The sequence below is a fragment of the Triticum urartu genome, chromosome 2 (assembly GCF_003073215.2).
Source record: "Triticum urartu cultivar G1812 chromosome 2, Tu2.1, whole genome shotgun sequence".
NCBI classification, from domain to species: Eukaryota; Viridiplantae; Streptophyta; class Magnoliopsida; order Poales; family Poaceae; genus Triticum; species Triticum urartu.
In genome coordinates this window covers 744020309-744032838 of record NC_053023.1, presented here as the reverse complement: position 1 = coordinate 744032838, position 12530 = coordinate 744020309, and the positions used below count along the sequence as shown (strand labels likewise).

Sequence of the window (12530 nt, the reverse complement as noted above, 5' to 3'; positions counted from 1 at the left end):
AGGCTTTCATGTGAACTATGTTCGTTATGCATCGAACGAAAACTGGTCGGAAACGATCTGCCTGGTTGGAGTTGGCTAACACATTTTTTCACATGCGGGCTACCACATTGTGTTTGACCGCGAGGATGCTCAAAGGACCTATTTGTAATGTTTTCTATGTGCGGTTTGCTCTGCAATGTTTCGTGAACATTTGTCATGTTTTCGTCTTTCTGCTAGTTTTATATGCAGTTGTATTCTGTTTTTTAGTATCCCTCTGTAAAGTAATATAAGAGCGTTTAGTTCAGTATTTCTTTACTGAGAGAGTATTAATTAATAATTCAATTAATATAATGTGTGCGGTAAAAAAAGTCCATAGTGATTTTAGCCCCAGCGTGTCTCCTACGTGGGGGGTGTGGATACGAACTCTGCGCGCAGTGCGCCACTCCGCGACCGCCACGTCGCCGGAAGCACGTCGAGGCGGCTGACGTGGCGCCCGGTCGTCGGCCCGCGCCGACCCGCGTGGGCCGACGTCATCCCCGTCGTCGCCGTCGCCGCCTCGTGGCCTCGTGGGGGGAGCGAGAAGAGATAGAGGAGCAGCCCCGGCGCATCTGGATCCGCGCCGCAAAGCTGACTTCTTTCTCCGCCGCACGCATCCTCCACCTCCTCCTCCCGGCGACCACCCCGGGGGCGCTATATCACGCGGCCGCCGCGAGGAGCTGCGCCCCGTCCCTTCTTCTTCCTCGTAGCAGCCTCAGCAGCAGGAGGAAGATGGCGGCGGCGAGGAGGGACGCCGGTGTGCTCGCGCTCTTCGACGTCGACGGCACCCTCACCGCGCCCCGCAAGGAGGTGACGCCGGAGATGCTCGAGTTCATGAAGCGCCTGCGCGAGGTGAGGCCCGAATGTGACCCTGTCTGTCGTTCTCTCGTTTCAGTTTCTTTTCCGTACAATTCTCAGGCGAGATTGCTCACTGTATGTCTGGGTTGTGGCACTCTGGTTTTCTTCCTGGGAGCAGAATGTGACCGTCGGCGTGGTGGGGGGATCCGATCTGGTCAAGATCTCCGAGCAGCTCGGCAAATCAGGTACCCGCCCTGCTTGGATTCAGCAGGACACTCTGCTTGGATTCAGAGTCCCCCCTAACCGCACTGTTTACTCACCTTGTCTGTAACTGTAACTGCAAGACTGAGCTTGATATTTGTTCTCCCCACTGCAGTCATCACCGACTATGACTACGTCTTCTCCGAGAACGGCCTGGTCGCGCACAAGGACGGCAAGCTCATCGGGACGCAAGTAAGTGCCCACGCCGCATAATGCGCGCTGTTTTAGCACAGATGTACAACTGAATTTTGCCTGGTGTTCTTCACTCTGCAGAGCTTGAAAACGTATCTTGGAGATGACCAGCTTAAGGTGAGCCTGTGTTGTGTGACGTTTTTTTTTCTTGTACTGCTGTTGAAGATGAGTTTTGAGGCCTTGGTAGTGATGTTTATGTGTTCTTTGCAGGAATTCATTAACTTCACTCTTCATTACATCGCGGATTTGGATATCCCAATTAAAAGGTCAGTGCGGAATCCTGTTCGAGAATTCCCTCGGACGCTTGCCCTTTACTGACCGGGTAAAGTAAATGTTTCCACAGGGGTACATTCATAGAGTTCAGGAGTGGAATGATCAATGTGTCGCCTATAGGGAGGAACTGTAGTCAAGAAGAACGTGATGATTTTGAGAAGTATGATAAGGTACAGATTGTCTTATAAGAACAAGTAGTTAGTCAATAATCAGAAAGGGGGGATAGCTATTAGAAAAACATGAAACTGAACCGACTCGTTTTGTTTAGGTACATAACGTTCGGCCTAAAATGGTGTCAGTGCTTCGTGAAAAGTTTGCACACCTGAACCTGACTTTTTCTATTGGAGGGCAGATCAGTTTTGATGTAAGTGTTCTGAACTCATAAAAATCTGCTAGAAATCTTCAGTTTGGTATTTACTACTGCATCACTGAATTCAGGTATTCCCACAAGGCTGGGACAAAACCTACTGCTTGAGATATCTGGAAGAATTCAAAGAAATCCATTTCTTTGGGGACAAAACCTACAAGGTAAGATACTTTAGTTGTGCAGTGCTTCCAAGTAAAGAAATCTCCTTTTCTTTTTTTGAAGTACCTTTGTGCACACAAGATGTTGTTTGATAAACTTTTCAAGCCACTGTTAACGACATCCCATTTAATTACTACAGTACAAACTTAGCTGTACTGTATACTACAAACTGAAACTGACATTCGTTTTTCCTCTGATTATATTTAATAGGGTGGCAATGATCATGAGATATTTGAATCTGACAGAACAGTTGGTCATACAGGTATGCTCGTTGTATGTTAAAAGCTATTCTTCTGATGGTTATGAAATCTAGGAGGCATTTATATTTATATAGAGGACATCCCTGAACGAGCAATTTTGCATTGTAAAAAATATCATAGCTTAACAGGAGATTTCTCGAAGGGTTGGTTAATAAGTAAACAGGAGAGACAGAGAGAACCTCTTTGTAGCAAACGATATTATTAGTTGCCAACTGATTCCATATTTGGCATTGTGCTCAACCATGAGGGCAGTATCATTAATATCTAACCACTCTGAATTGTTGATGATCGAGCTGTAGTGGCTGTCAGAAACTACCTTTTCACCATCATATCTAATCATCCGGAGTAGCACCTTTTCAAGTCATATTCGTCCCTGAAGAGTGCACCTCGGGCTGTAACCGAGTAAATAATAGGGCATCAATAGCCCTTCAGAAACATTACACAGCTCCCATTGTAATTTAGTTGCAAAACATTACTCTGTTACTCCGCTTTGTTAGCGAGACTAGAGCTGGTGTCTGGCCCAGTTTTTTAGCCGAGTCCCACCCATGATTTATTTATCGGGATTTGGTGCTGACTGACCGTTTACATGTGCAGTTACCAGCCCCAATGACACTGTGCAGCAGTGCAAATCCATCTTCCTGTCGGAGTGATCGCCAGACTACCGTGCCGTTTACATTCATTTGTTCACCTGCACCCCTCGAACACTTGCCGTCTCGAAATAATTCCTCTATAGATCTCCCTTTGAACTCAGTACATTTTTTGTGTTCCTCCCCGTTGGGAGTAGCTTATCACTATTGTTGTTGTAAACAGAACTGTATTGGTATACATACATTCACAAACAGCGGATTTTGTACGCGCATTGGGCGCAATTGTATGAGGGCATGTTTGATCTAAGATATTTCCTGCTCAGCCCATTTTTCGTTGATTGGTGTGGTGCGTAAGGCCTACATTTTTTCCTAGGAAAGTCTTCTCGCGCATTCTATTGATCATCAAACGGAGTTGCATAGTTCAAAAGCAAAGGCAAGAGGAAACAAACTCTTGGGTTGGTTTATCGACCCAAGTGCAAGCTTAAGAATTTACAGAGACTGATTCACAAAAAAATGTTCATTAATTCGGAAAAGTATCCCAGCAAGCCGACATTTTATTTTGGTTTTTCTGCATACCGTCTTTCAATGCTAGTAGGTTTTATTTGAATTTAAAAATATTTATTAATTCGCAAAAGTATTCATGAATTCAAAAACATAAGCGTAGAAAATTTTGAAGAAATAAAAAATACAAGTGTAGAAAATGTTGATAAATTCAAAAAATTGTCACGGATCCAAAATATTTATTGAAAAAATGTTTGTCACTACAAAAAATTGTTCACGAATTCGATAATATGTTTGCGAGTTCAAAAATTGTTCAAAAAAATTGAGAAAGTTTATGAATTCAATTTTTAATGAATTTGAAAATGTACACGGATTTAAAGAATGTCTGTGAAATTGAAATATGTTCGTGTATTCAAAACTTGTTCACAAAATTGAGAAAGTTCTTGAACTAAAAAGCATTCGTGAATTTCAAAAATCATAACGGGTTTTGAAAAAATTATAAATTTTGAAAAAAAATCGCGAATTCCAGAAAGTTCATCAATTCAAAAATTGTTGTTCCCAGAATTGTGTGAGTTAGCAAATTCAAAAAAATGTTCGTGTCATATTTTACAGATTTGTGGCCCAAAAACGGTGGCATGGCCTGAGCCCAGCAAGGCCGCTCCCGTCACTTCCTCTCGTGTCGCTGAAAGAAAGAAAAAGGAAACAGTTCCTCTCCTGCGTCAGAGAGAGAAGCGAGGCGCCGCCGCAGCCAGCGCCGCTCCCCTGCCAGACGTCGCCGATCGGCCGCCCTCCCTCACCCCCCCCGCTCGCCCCCTCTCCCCTGTCAGGTGTCGCGGAGACGCCGACGCCAGCTAGCCCGATCCCATCACGGCGCCGGCTGGCCGCGCGGTCCCCTCCCCTCGCCGGCTCGCCTCCAACCCGCAGGGTGCCGTAGCAAGTTAAGCAAGGTACAATTGAACTTCCTGCAGATCTGGGAAGATGAAGCTGAATAAAACTGTTGCATACAGAGCTTCTGCCTATACTGCCATACAGTAGAATTGATGCCAATCCATGTTCATGTCATACCGCCATTGATGCAAATCATGCAATGCTACTTCCTGCTTATATACAACTGAATAACTGACGCCATTGCTTTCAAATCTGCACATTTGGAACATATTTCCTGAACTGAAATGTTTGTGAGACTTGACTGGGCTATTTATGTTATTCTTTAGCCCAATACTGAGCTTATTGCAGCTTAAACTTTCCACAATTTTCTCTCAAGGCTGCATATGTATTTCCCTTTCCTGAACTGTATGCGTTTGCATAAGGATGCATTGTGTGATTGTCAACACCGTTGCTTCATGATTGAAACAGTTTCATTTACTCGTGTGTATCTAGGGTTTCTGCAATGTGTATACCTGTGATTTTGATTATTTAGCATTGCCCTTGCCCTTTGTGGATTCATGCAGCCGTCCTGTTTGACGAAATGTCGGCACCAACATCCATTCCCTGTGGCTCAAAGAGTGTGGGACGCAACAGGAATGGTGTTGACAGGCTCAGCAGCCTGTCCGACGATCTGCTCCACCATGTGATGTCCTTCCTGCCGATGCCCCAGGTCGTGCGCACAAGCCTTCTCTCACCAAGATGGCGCTTTCTTTGGTGCTCTACACCGTTCATCCGCATCGACGGCAAAGACTTCGTGGATAATAGCAAGTTGGAGAATTTCATTGATTGCTTGCTGCTCTTGCGCGACTATACCGCTTCCTTGGATGAAGCCCGAATCTCTCCCTGCTGCGTTGATTGTACCAAATGTTCCGTGTGGATTCGTCATGCCATCATGCACAAAGTTCGTGTCCTTGATATTTCTGGACCTCTCAGTTTGGATAAGACAGCAATATTTCCTTCTCAGCACCTGAAAACAATCAGGCTCCAAGCTGCCATGTTGAGACATGGGTTTTTTAGGCCGTTGAACTACGACTGCCCTGTGCTTGAACATTTAGGGCTGAAGTTGTGCACTTTCTGGGGCCATGAGGAGATCTCATCAAGGTCACTCAAGGTTCTGCATATCAGTCAGTGCTACCTCACCCCCAGTCTCCTGATTTGTGCTAGGAACCTTACCAATCTCTCTATCCTTGACACAGACATTGGTGGTATAGTAACTAGGGATCTGTCTTCTCTGGTAACAGCTTCGATTAGTCTAGTATCCAAACATTTTTATCATAGGGACACAGTAGTAGTGGGGCATCATCTACTTGATGGCCTTTCACATGCCACAACGTTGGAGTTGCATGCGCCATTACATGAGGTAAGAACGGGTTCTTTTCTTTTCTTACCCATATGATGAAACATGCCATTTTTGCTATTAGTCTAGGAATGCCTCGTATATGTTGGTATTAAGTTTTCTTTGCAACTCTGTAACATGCTGGTTTCGTGTCTGATGGATGAATTTGAAGCGCGCATTTGAGGGAGGTTTGCCAACATGCCCCATGTTCAGCAATCTGACAAGCTTGGTCCTGGGCGATTGGGTCATGACTGCTGACTTCTACCCACTGCACAGTATTCTCCAGCGCTCGGACAAGCTGAAGGAGCTAACTCTGAAGCTCAAAATGGTACTTGCTCAGAAGTATGTCCAAGTACCTGTTGATCTGCTAGAACTCTTACTGATACTACCTTCATGTTGATATTCTGCAGGAGGAATGCAGCATATGCAAAGCCTTGCCGTCAACAAGGAGAGCGCCGCTGTCAGGCTCAGACAGCCACCCTTGCATCGAGAGGATCAAAATCTACTGCCGGAAAGATCATCCGAGGGTCGGTGAGCTGGTGCAGGCGTTGGTACCGACTGCCTGCAATGCGAAAATCAGCATTGAGCAGCCCTGATCCATGTTAACCAAGACCTCGTTCTCAAAGTTAATTTCTTAAGACAAGAGTGTTTTGTTGACACTGACGTTCCCTGGTCCATGTGTGTGATGGTTGTTGGATCTGAACTGCTTCGTCAATGTAGGCTGGTTGGATGTTGGCACTGGGCGCGTTGATGGATTCTGGACATTGCCTTGTCTGTACAACGGCTGAGAAAATCTTTGGAATGCGAATTTGAGCTTCTGAATTATTAGCAAATTTGCGGTTCCCTGGTTATATTAATTAGCCATTAACTTCCAAAAAATAAACTAGCTAGCTTTTGACTAACAATCTTTCAACTTACATGTGCTGGGGAGAAAAGAATATGGATATATATGGGCATCTATAAAAAATAATTTGGGCTGTCACCATGTACATTAAAGGATTCTCTCGTGCTTTCAGAAAATGCCAGTTTTTGCTAATACATTACTGATGATAGATGTTTGGATAAGCTTATAGCTTAACAATTACAAATATCAGGTGATTTGTTCTTTAAAAAAAGTGTTTTCACAGATTTTCTTAACAAAAACCAAAATGACACTTCACATTAGAATTTGTCTTTTTTGTTCTTGATGTGCATTTTGAATTTTGACTTGAAATTCTTACAGATTGTAGACATGTGTCTTGCTAACACTCATAATTGTTTGAATTTTTTGAAACATTTAAAAGTGGTTTTAAGAAAATGGTAGCACCTAATGTGTGGTAGACTGGTAGTACAGGGAGCCATGCACTCTGTGTGAATTATAATGTGAAGTGCTAGCTAAGCTTCCTATGCCAGTGCATGCCAACTTTTTTGGAAGGGTAGAAAGATTTTGCCACCCATGATTACAAATTCATTGTCACAAATTACTCATAAGAAATACTCTAGTAAGATAAGAAAAGTCATCATTAAACACTAAGAAAAAAGGTGTAGGCTGAGAAAGAAATGAAAAGGGGACTGAATAGCTCGCTGCAAGAAAACTGAGTTCTGCTTCAACCAGCTTTGCCCTGAGAATAAGACCACCGGGAGCAAGATTCACAAGGCATTTTCAATTGTGAACACCAACACATGAAAGAAAAGCTATTTGAAACTTAAGTCGAGAAATTAGAGTTGTGGTACTACAGACTATGAAACATGATCATTACTTTCTTAATTAGTTGAAGAATAAATGACATGATTTCTGTGCAAAGATCTAGATCTCCAGCCGAGAGCACACAGATTCCCAACACAAAACCAGTATCTTATATGTAGATTTAACTTAAACCTGATGCTCTCTCCTTTCCTGAAAACAGAACAGAACCGAAGTGAAAAAATACACTTGTACAGTGTATTTTTGACGGACGGTGCACCCGTAGCACCATAAGGATTGGTGCAGGCAGTCGGGATAAGTTCAAGTGAATTGCAAAAAACTGCCACATTTCAAGTTCAATTCTGGATTTGCTACCACATTCCTTGGGCGCCCCAAAAATCTACCTGTTTTCTGACTAATTTTCTCAATGAACTCTCATGACTGGTTTGGAGAGGTTTAAACTGATTACTGACAGAAAAGGTCCACCTGTAAGCGCTTGAACTCTTTTTTGAAATCTAGTTTGATGACCGAACTGAACACAGATTTCTTTTAGAAGGGATAGCCAGAAGACCGAATTGAACTCTGTTTTGAAATCTAGCTTGATGACAAGTGCGGGAGCTTTGGTATGGGTGCAACAGTAGAGAATGTCCGTTGTGTTGAGAAAATTTTCAGAGATATTTCTGCCAGAGAGAAAACATGTTTGGTTGGCGTGCACTAGCAGCAGGATTTTCTCATGTGTTTTCGTCCCTGTCGATGAGCGAACCTTGCCATGTTGGACCCAATATGCCACATTTTCTCTCACCTTTTGTCTGATGGTTTTGATAACGATTTTTCGGAGAGAGCTCCACGGCCCGGAGCGAGTGGGCTGCCTCTACGGTGAGGCGGTCCTTTCGGAGTTGGCTTGGTGTGTTCGGTACCATGGTGACCAGTGGTTTCTTCAAGCGGCCCGCCTCCGGTCTTGTCCAGTAGTAGTGGGTGTTATGTGTTAGGGATGGTGTGTCCCGGTTTCCTGTTCGGTGTTGGGTTAGTGGTACGTGTGCCACTAGATCAGTGCCGTTATATTTTTCTTTCGACCTGCTTGTATGAGGGTCTCCTCACCACTATGTATCAGTTTGGCCGTTCGTGTCTTTATTTATAAAGGGGGCGAAAGCTTGTTTCAAGAGTACAGGGTGTGAGAGAGGCTGGTCTTCCTCTAACACATCAAGAATGTTGATGAAAAACTTAGAAGTGTTCTCTCCAGTTCTCAGTGTGATAGATAGTTTCGTCATCATTTGAGATGGGTTCTCAAAAAATTTAGCACGGAAGCGAGAGATAGAGCGTTGTTTGAACGCTGAAGGGCCAAAGCCCAAGTGCACTCGATTGCGGCTCAGCAGCCCGGCCTTTTGGCCCAGGAGTTTTCAAATTGGAGAAGTGCGGGACGTGGAATCACCGTGTCAACGGAGATTAACAGAGGTATGTGATCGGAGGTACTCCCTCCGTTCCAAAATACTTGACTTCCATTTGTTCAAAAATGGATGTACCTATATGCTAAAACATGTCTATATACATCTATATTTTGACAAATGAAAGTCATGTATTATGAAACGGAGGGAGTATATCGTATGAGAGATGAGAGGGATGAGTTTGGGAACAGTTGATACCATGGGAGCTTTATAAAAACTCGATCAATATTTTCTAGTGTTGGAAAAACACACTAGGATAGCCTAACGTCTCCATGGCATTGCCACAACACAAAAGGCTAGCTGGTCATTACCATTGGGAGCCTCGGCCGAGTGAAATATAACAGAAATTGCACCACTGAAATAAAAGAGAGAGAAAATGCTGGTGGATCGTATGCATTATAGTTGTACCCATGCTTCTTAGTTATAGTACTCGTTCCGATGCAGAGGCTGAGGGTGATCCTTTTTTTCTTAAAAAAACCATGCTTCTCATTTATGGTACTCGTTCTTGTGCACATTAAATTTCGAAATACTAGTTTTTATTTTTCTAGTGATCGATAAAATTGAACAAGGATGATAAGCAAGTAGAAAATTGTTGTTGTTATCTTACAACTGCAATACATACGCCATAACATAAGAGTCGAGTCATGGATCATTGCTGTTATCTATATCAGGAGGTATCATAAAAGAATTGAATGGCCGCACTAGCATATCTCTCTTGCGGAAGAACTCTTTTTTGTGATCTGGCTTTCCACAGACAAATTCTGCATCGCTTGGGTGCAAAATATTGGATTCTTCTGGACAAAATGCACATGAGCTGCTAAAGCGGCACAACGGCTTTTCTATTGACATTATAGAGAGAGAATTAGCTGCAAATTGCTGCAGGTAGTATCTAAGACGGTGCATGTTTGAACGGCTAGTTGGCGGAACTGTCTATGAAAATATTGTTGGGTTTCGTAGTAATTTCAAAAAAATTCTACGCACACGCAAGATCATGGTGATGCATAGCAACGAGAGGGGAAGTATTATCTACATACCTAATAGATCGACAACGGAAGCGTTTGATTGATGTAGTCGTACGTCTTCACAATCCGACCGATCAAGCACCGAAACTACGGCACCTCCGAGTTCTAGCACACGTTCAGCTCGATGACGATCTCCGGACTCCGATCCAGCAAAGTGTCGGGAAAGAGTTCCGTCAGCACGACGGCGTGGTGACGATCTTGATGTACTACTGCAGCAGGGCTTCGCCTAAACTCCGCTACAATATTATCGAGGACTATGGTGGAAGGGGGCACCGCACACGGCTAAGGAATAGATCACGTGGATCAACTTGTGTGTCTCTGGGGTGTCCCTGCCTCTGTATATAAAGGACTAAAGGGGGGAGGTTGGCCGGCCAAGGAGGGCACGCCAGGAGAGTCCTACTCCCTCTGGGAGTAGGAGTTCCCCCCCCCCCCCAATCCTAGTTGGAATAGGACTTGTGGAGGGGGGAAAAGAGAGAGAGGGGCCGGCCCCCTCTCCTTGTCCAATTCAGACCAAGGGAGGGGAGGGGCGCGCGGCCCATGTAGGGCTGCCTCTTCTCTTTTCCACTAAGGCCCATCATGGCCCATTTAGCTCCCGGGGGGTTCCGGTAACCTCCCGGTACTCCGGTAAAATCCCGATTTCACCCGGAACACTTCCGATATCCAAACATAGGCTTCCAATATATCAATCTTTATGTATCGACCATTTCGAGACTCCTCGTCATGTCCGTGATCACATCCGTGACTCCGAACAACCTTCGGTACATCAAAATGCATAAACTCATAATAAAACTGTCATCGTAACCTTAAGCGTGCGGACCCTACGGGTTCGAGAACAATGTAGACATGACCGAGACATCTCTCCAGTCAATAACCAATAGCGGGACCTGGATGCCCATATTGGCTCCTACATATTCTACGAAGATCTTTATCGGTCAGACCGCATAACAACATACGTCGTTCCCTTTGTCATCGGTATGTTACTTGCCCGAGATTCGATCGTCGGTATTCCAATACCTAGTTCAATCTCGTTGCCGGCAAGTCTCTTTACTCGTTCTGTAATACATCATCCCGCAACTAACTCATTTAGTTGCAATGCTTGCAAGGCTTAAGTGATGTGCATTACCGAGAGGGCCCAGAGATACCTCTCCGACAATCGGAGTGACAAAACCTAATCTCGAAATACGCCAACCCAACATGTACCTTTGGAGACACCTGTAGTACTCCTTTATAATCATCCAATTACGTTGTGACGTTTGGTAGTACCCAAAGTGTTCCTCCAGTAAACGGGAGTTGCATAATCTCATAGTTATAGGAACATGTATAAGTCATGAAGAAAGCAATAGCAACATACTAAACGATCGGGTGCTAAGCTAATGGAATGGGTCATGTCAATCAGATCATTCACTTAATGATGTGATCCCGTTAATCAAATAACAACTCATTGTTCATGGTTAGGAAACATAACCATCTTTGATTAACGAGCTAGTCAAGTAGAGGCATACTAGTGACACTCTGTTTGTCTATGTATTCACACATGTATTATGTTTCCGGTTAATACAATTCTAGCATGAATAATAAACATTTATCATTATATAAGGAAATAAATAATAACTTTATTATTGCCTCTAGGGCATATTTCCTTCAGTCTCCCACTTGCACTAGAGTTAATAATCTAGATCACATAGTAATGATTCTAACACCCATGGAGTCTTGGTGTTGATCATGTTTTGCTCGTGAGAGAGGCTTAGTCAACGGGTCTGCAACATTCAGATCCATATGTATCTTGCAAATCTCTATGTCTCCCTCCTTGACTTGATCGCGGATGGAATTGAAGCGTCTCTTGATGTGTTTGGTTCTCTTGTGAAATCTGGATTGCTTCGCCAAGGCAATTGCTCCAGTATTGTCACAAAAGATTTTCATTGGACCCGATGCATTGGGTATTACACCTAGATCGGATATGAACTCCTTCATCCAGACTCCTTCATTTGCTGCTTCCGAAGCAGCTATGTACTCCTCTTCACACGTAGACCCCGCCACGACGCTCTGCTTGGAACTTCACCAACTGACAGCTCAACCATTCAATATAAATACATATCCGATTTGTGACTTAGAGTCATCTAGATCAGTGTCAAAGCTTACATCGACGTAACCATTTACGACGAGCTCTTTGTCACCTCCATAAACGAGAAACATATCCTTAGTCCTTTTCAGGTATTTCAGGATGTTCTTGACCGCTGTCCAGTGATCCACTCCTGGATTACTTTGGTACCTCCCTGCTAGACTTATAGCAAGGCACACATCAGGTCTGGTATACAGCATTGCATACATGATAGATCCTATGGCTGATGCATAGGGAACATCTTTCATATTCTCTCTATCTTCTGCAGTGGTCGGGCATTGAGTCTTACTCAACTTCACACCTTGTAACACAGGCAAGAACCCTTTCTTTGCTTGATCCATTTTGAATTTCTTCAAAATTTTGTCAAGGTATGTGGTTTGTGAAAGTCCAATTAAGCGTTTTGATCTATCTCTATAGATCTTAATGCCTAATATGTAAGCAGCTTCACCGAGGTCTTTCATTGAAAAATTCTTATTCAAGTATCCCTTTATGCTATCCAGAAATTCTGCATCATTTCCAATTAGTAATATGTCATCTACATATAATATCAGAAATGCTACAGAGCTCCCACTCACTTTTTTGTAAATACAGGCTTCTCCAAAAGTCTG

At 43.7% G+C, this 12530-nt stretch overlaps 2 protein-coding genes across 2 annotated transcripts; both read left to right on the top strand.

Moving 5' to 3' along the window:
* The first annotated feature begins 447 nt into the window (after positions 1 to 447).
* LOC125540431 (phosphomannomutase) lies at positions 448 to 3234 on the top strand. Its single transcript, XM_048704046.1, has 10 exons — positions 448 to 867; positions 992 to 1058; positions 1190 to 1266; positions 1348 to 1383; positions 1477 to 1532; positions 1610 to 1709; positions 1808 to 1903; positions 1978 to 2067; positions 2276 to 2327; positions 2920 to 3234. Exons 1-10 carry the CDS (start codon positions 748 to 750, stop codon positions 2973 to 2975), a joined length of 750 nt encoding a protein of 249 aa, XP_048560003.1. The 5' UTR covers positions 448 to 747; the 3' UTR covers positions 2976 to 3234.
* Positions 3235 to 4085: 851 nt separating this feature from the next.
* Positions 4086 to 6514, top strand: LOC125540428 (F-box/FBD/LRR-repeat protein At5g22660-like). The gene is made up of 4 exons (XM_048704045.1): positions 4086 to 4360; positions 4865 to 5700; positions 5849 to 6004; positions 6087 to 6514. The coding sequence occupies exons 2-4, from the start codon at positions 4882 to 4884 to the stop codon at positions 6270 to 6272; spliced, it is 1161 nt and encodes a 386-aa protein (XP_048560002.1). The 5' UTR covers positions 4086 to 4360; positions 4865 to 4881; the 3' UTR covers positions 6273 to 6514.
* Positions 6515 to 12530: the final 6016 nt, after the last annotated feature.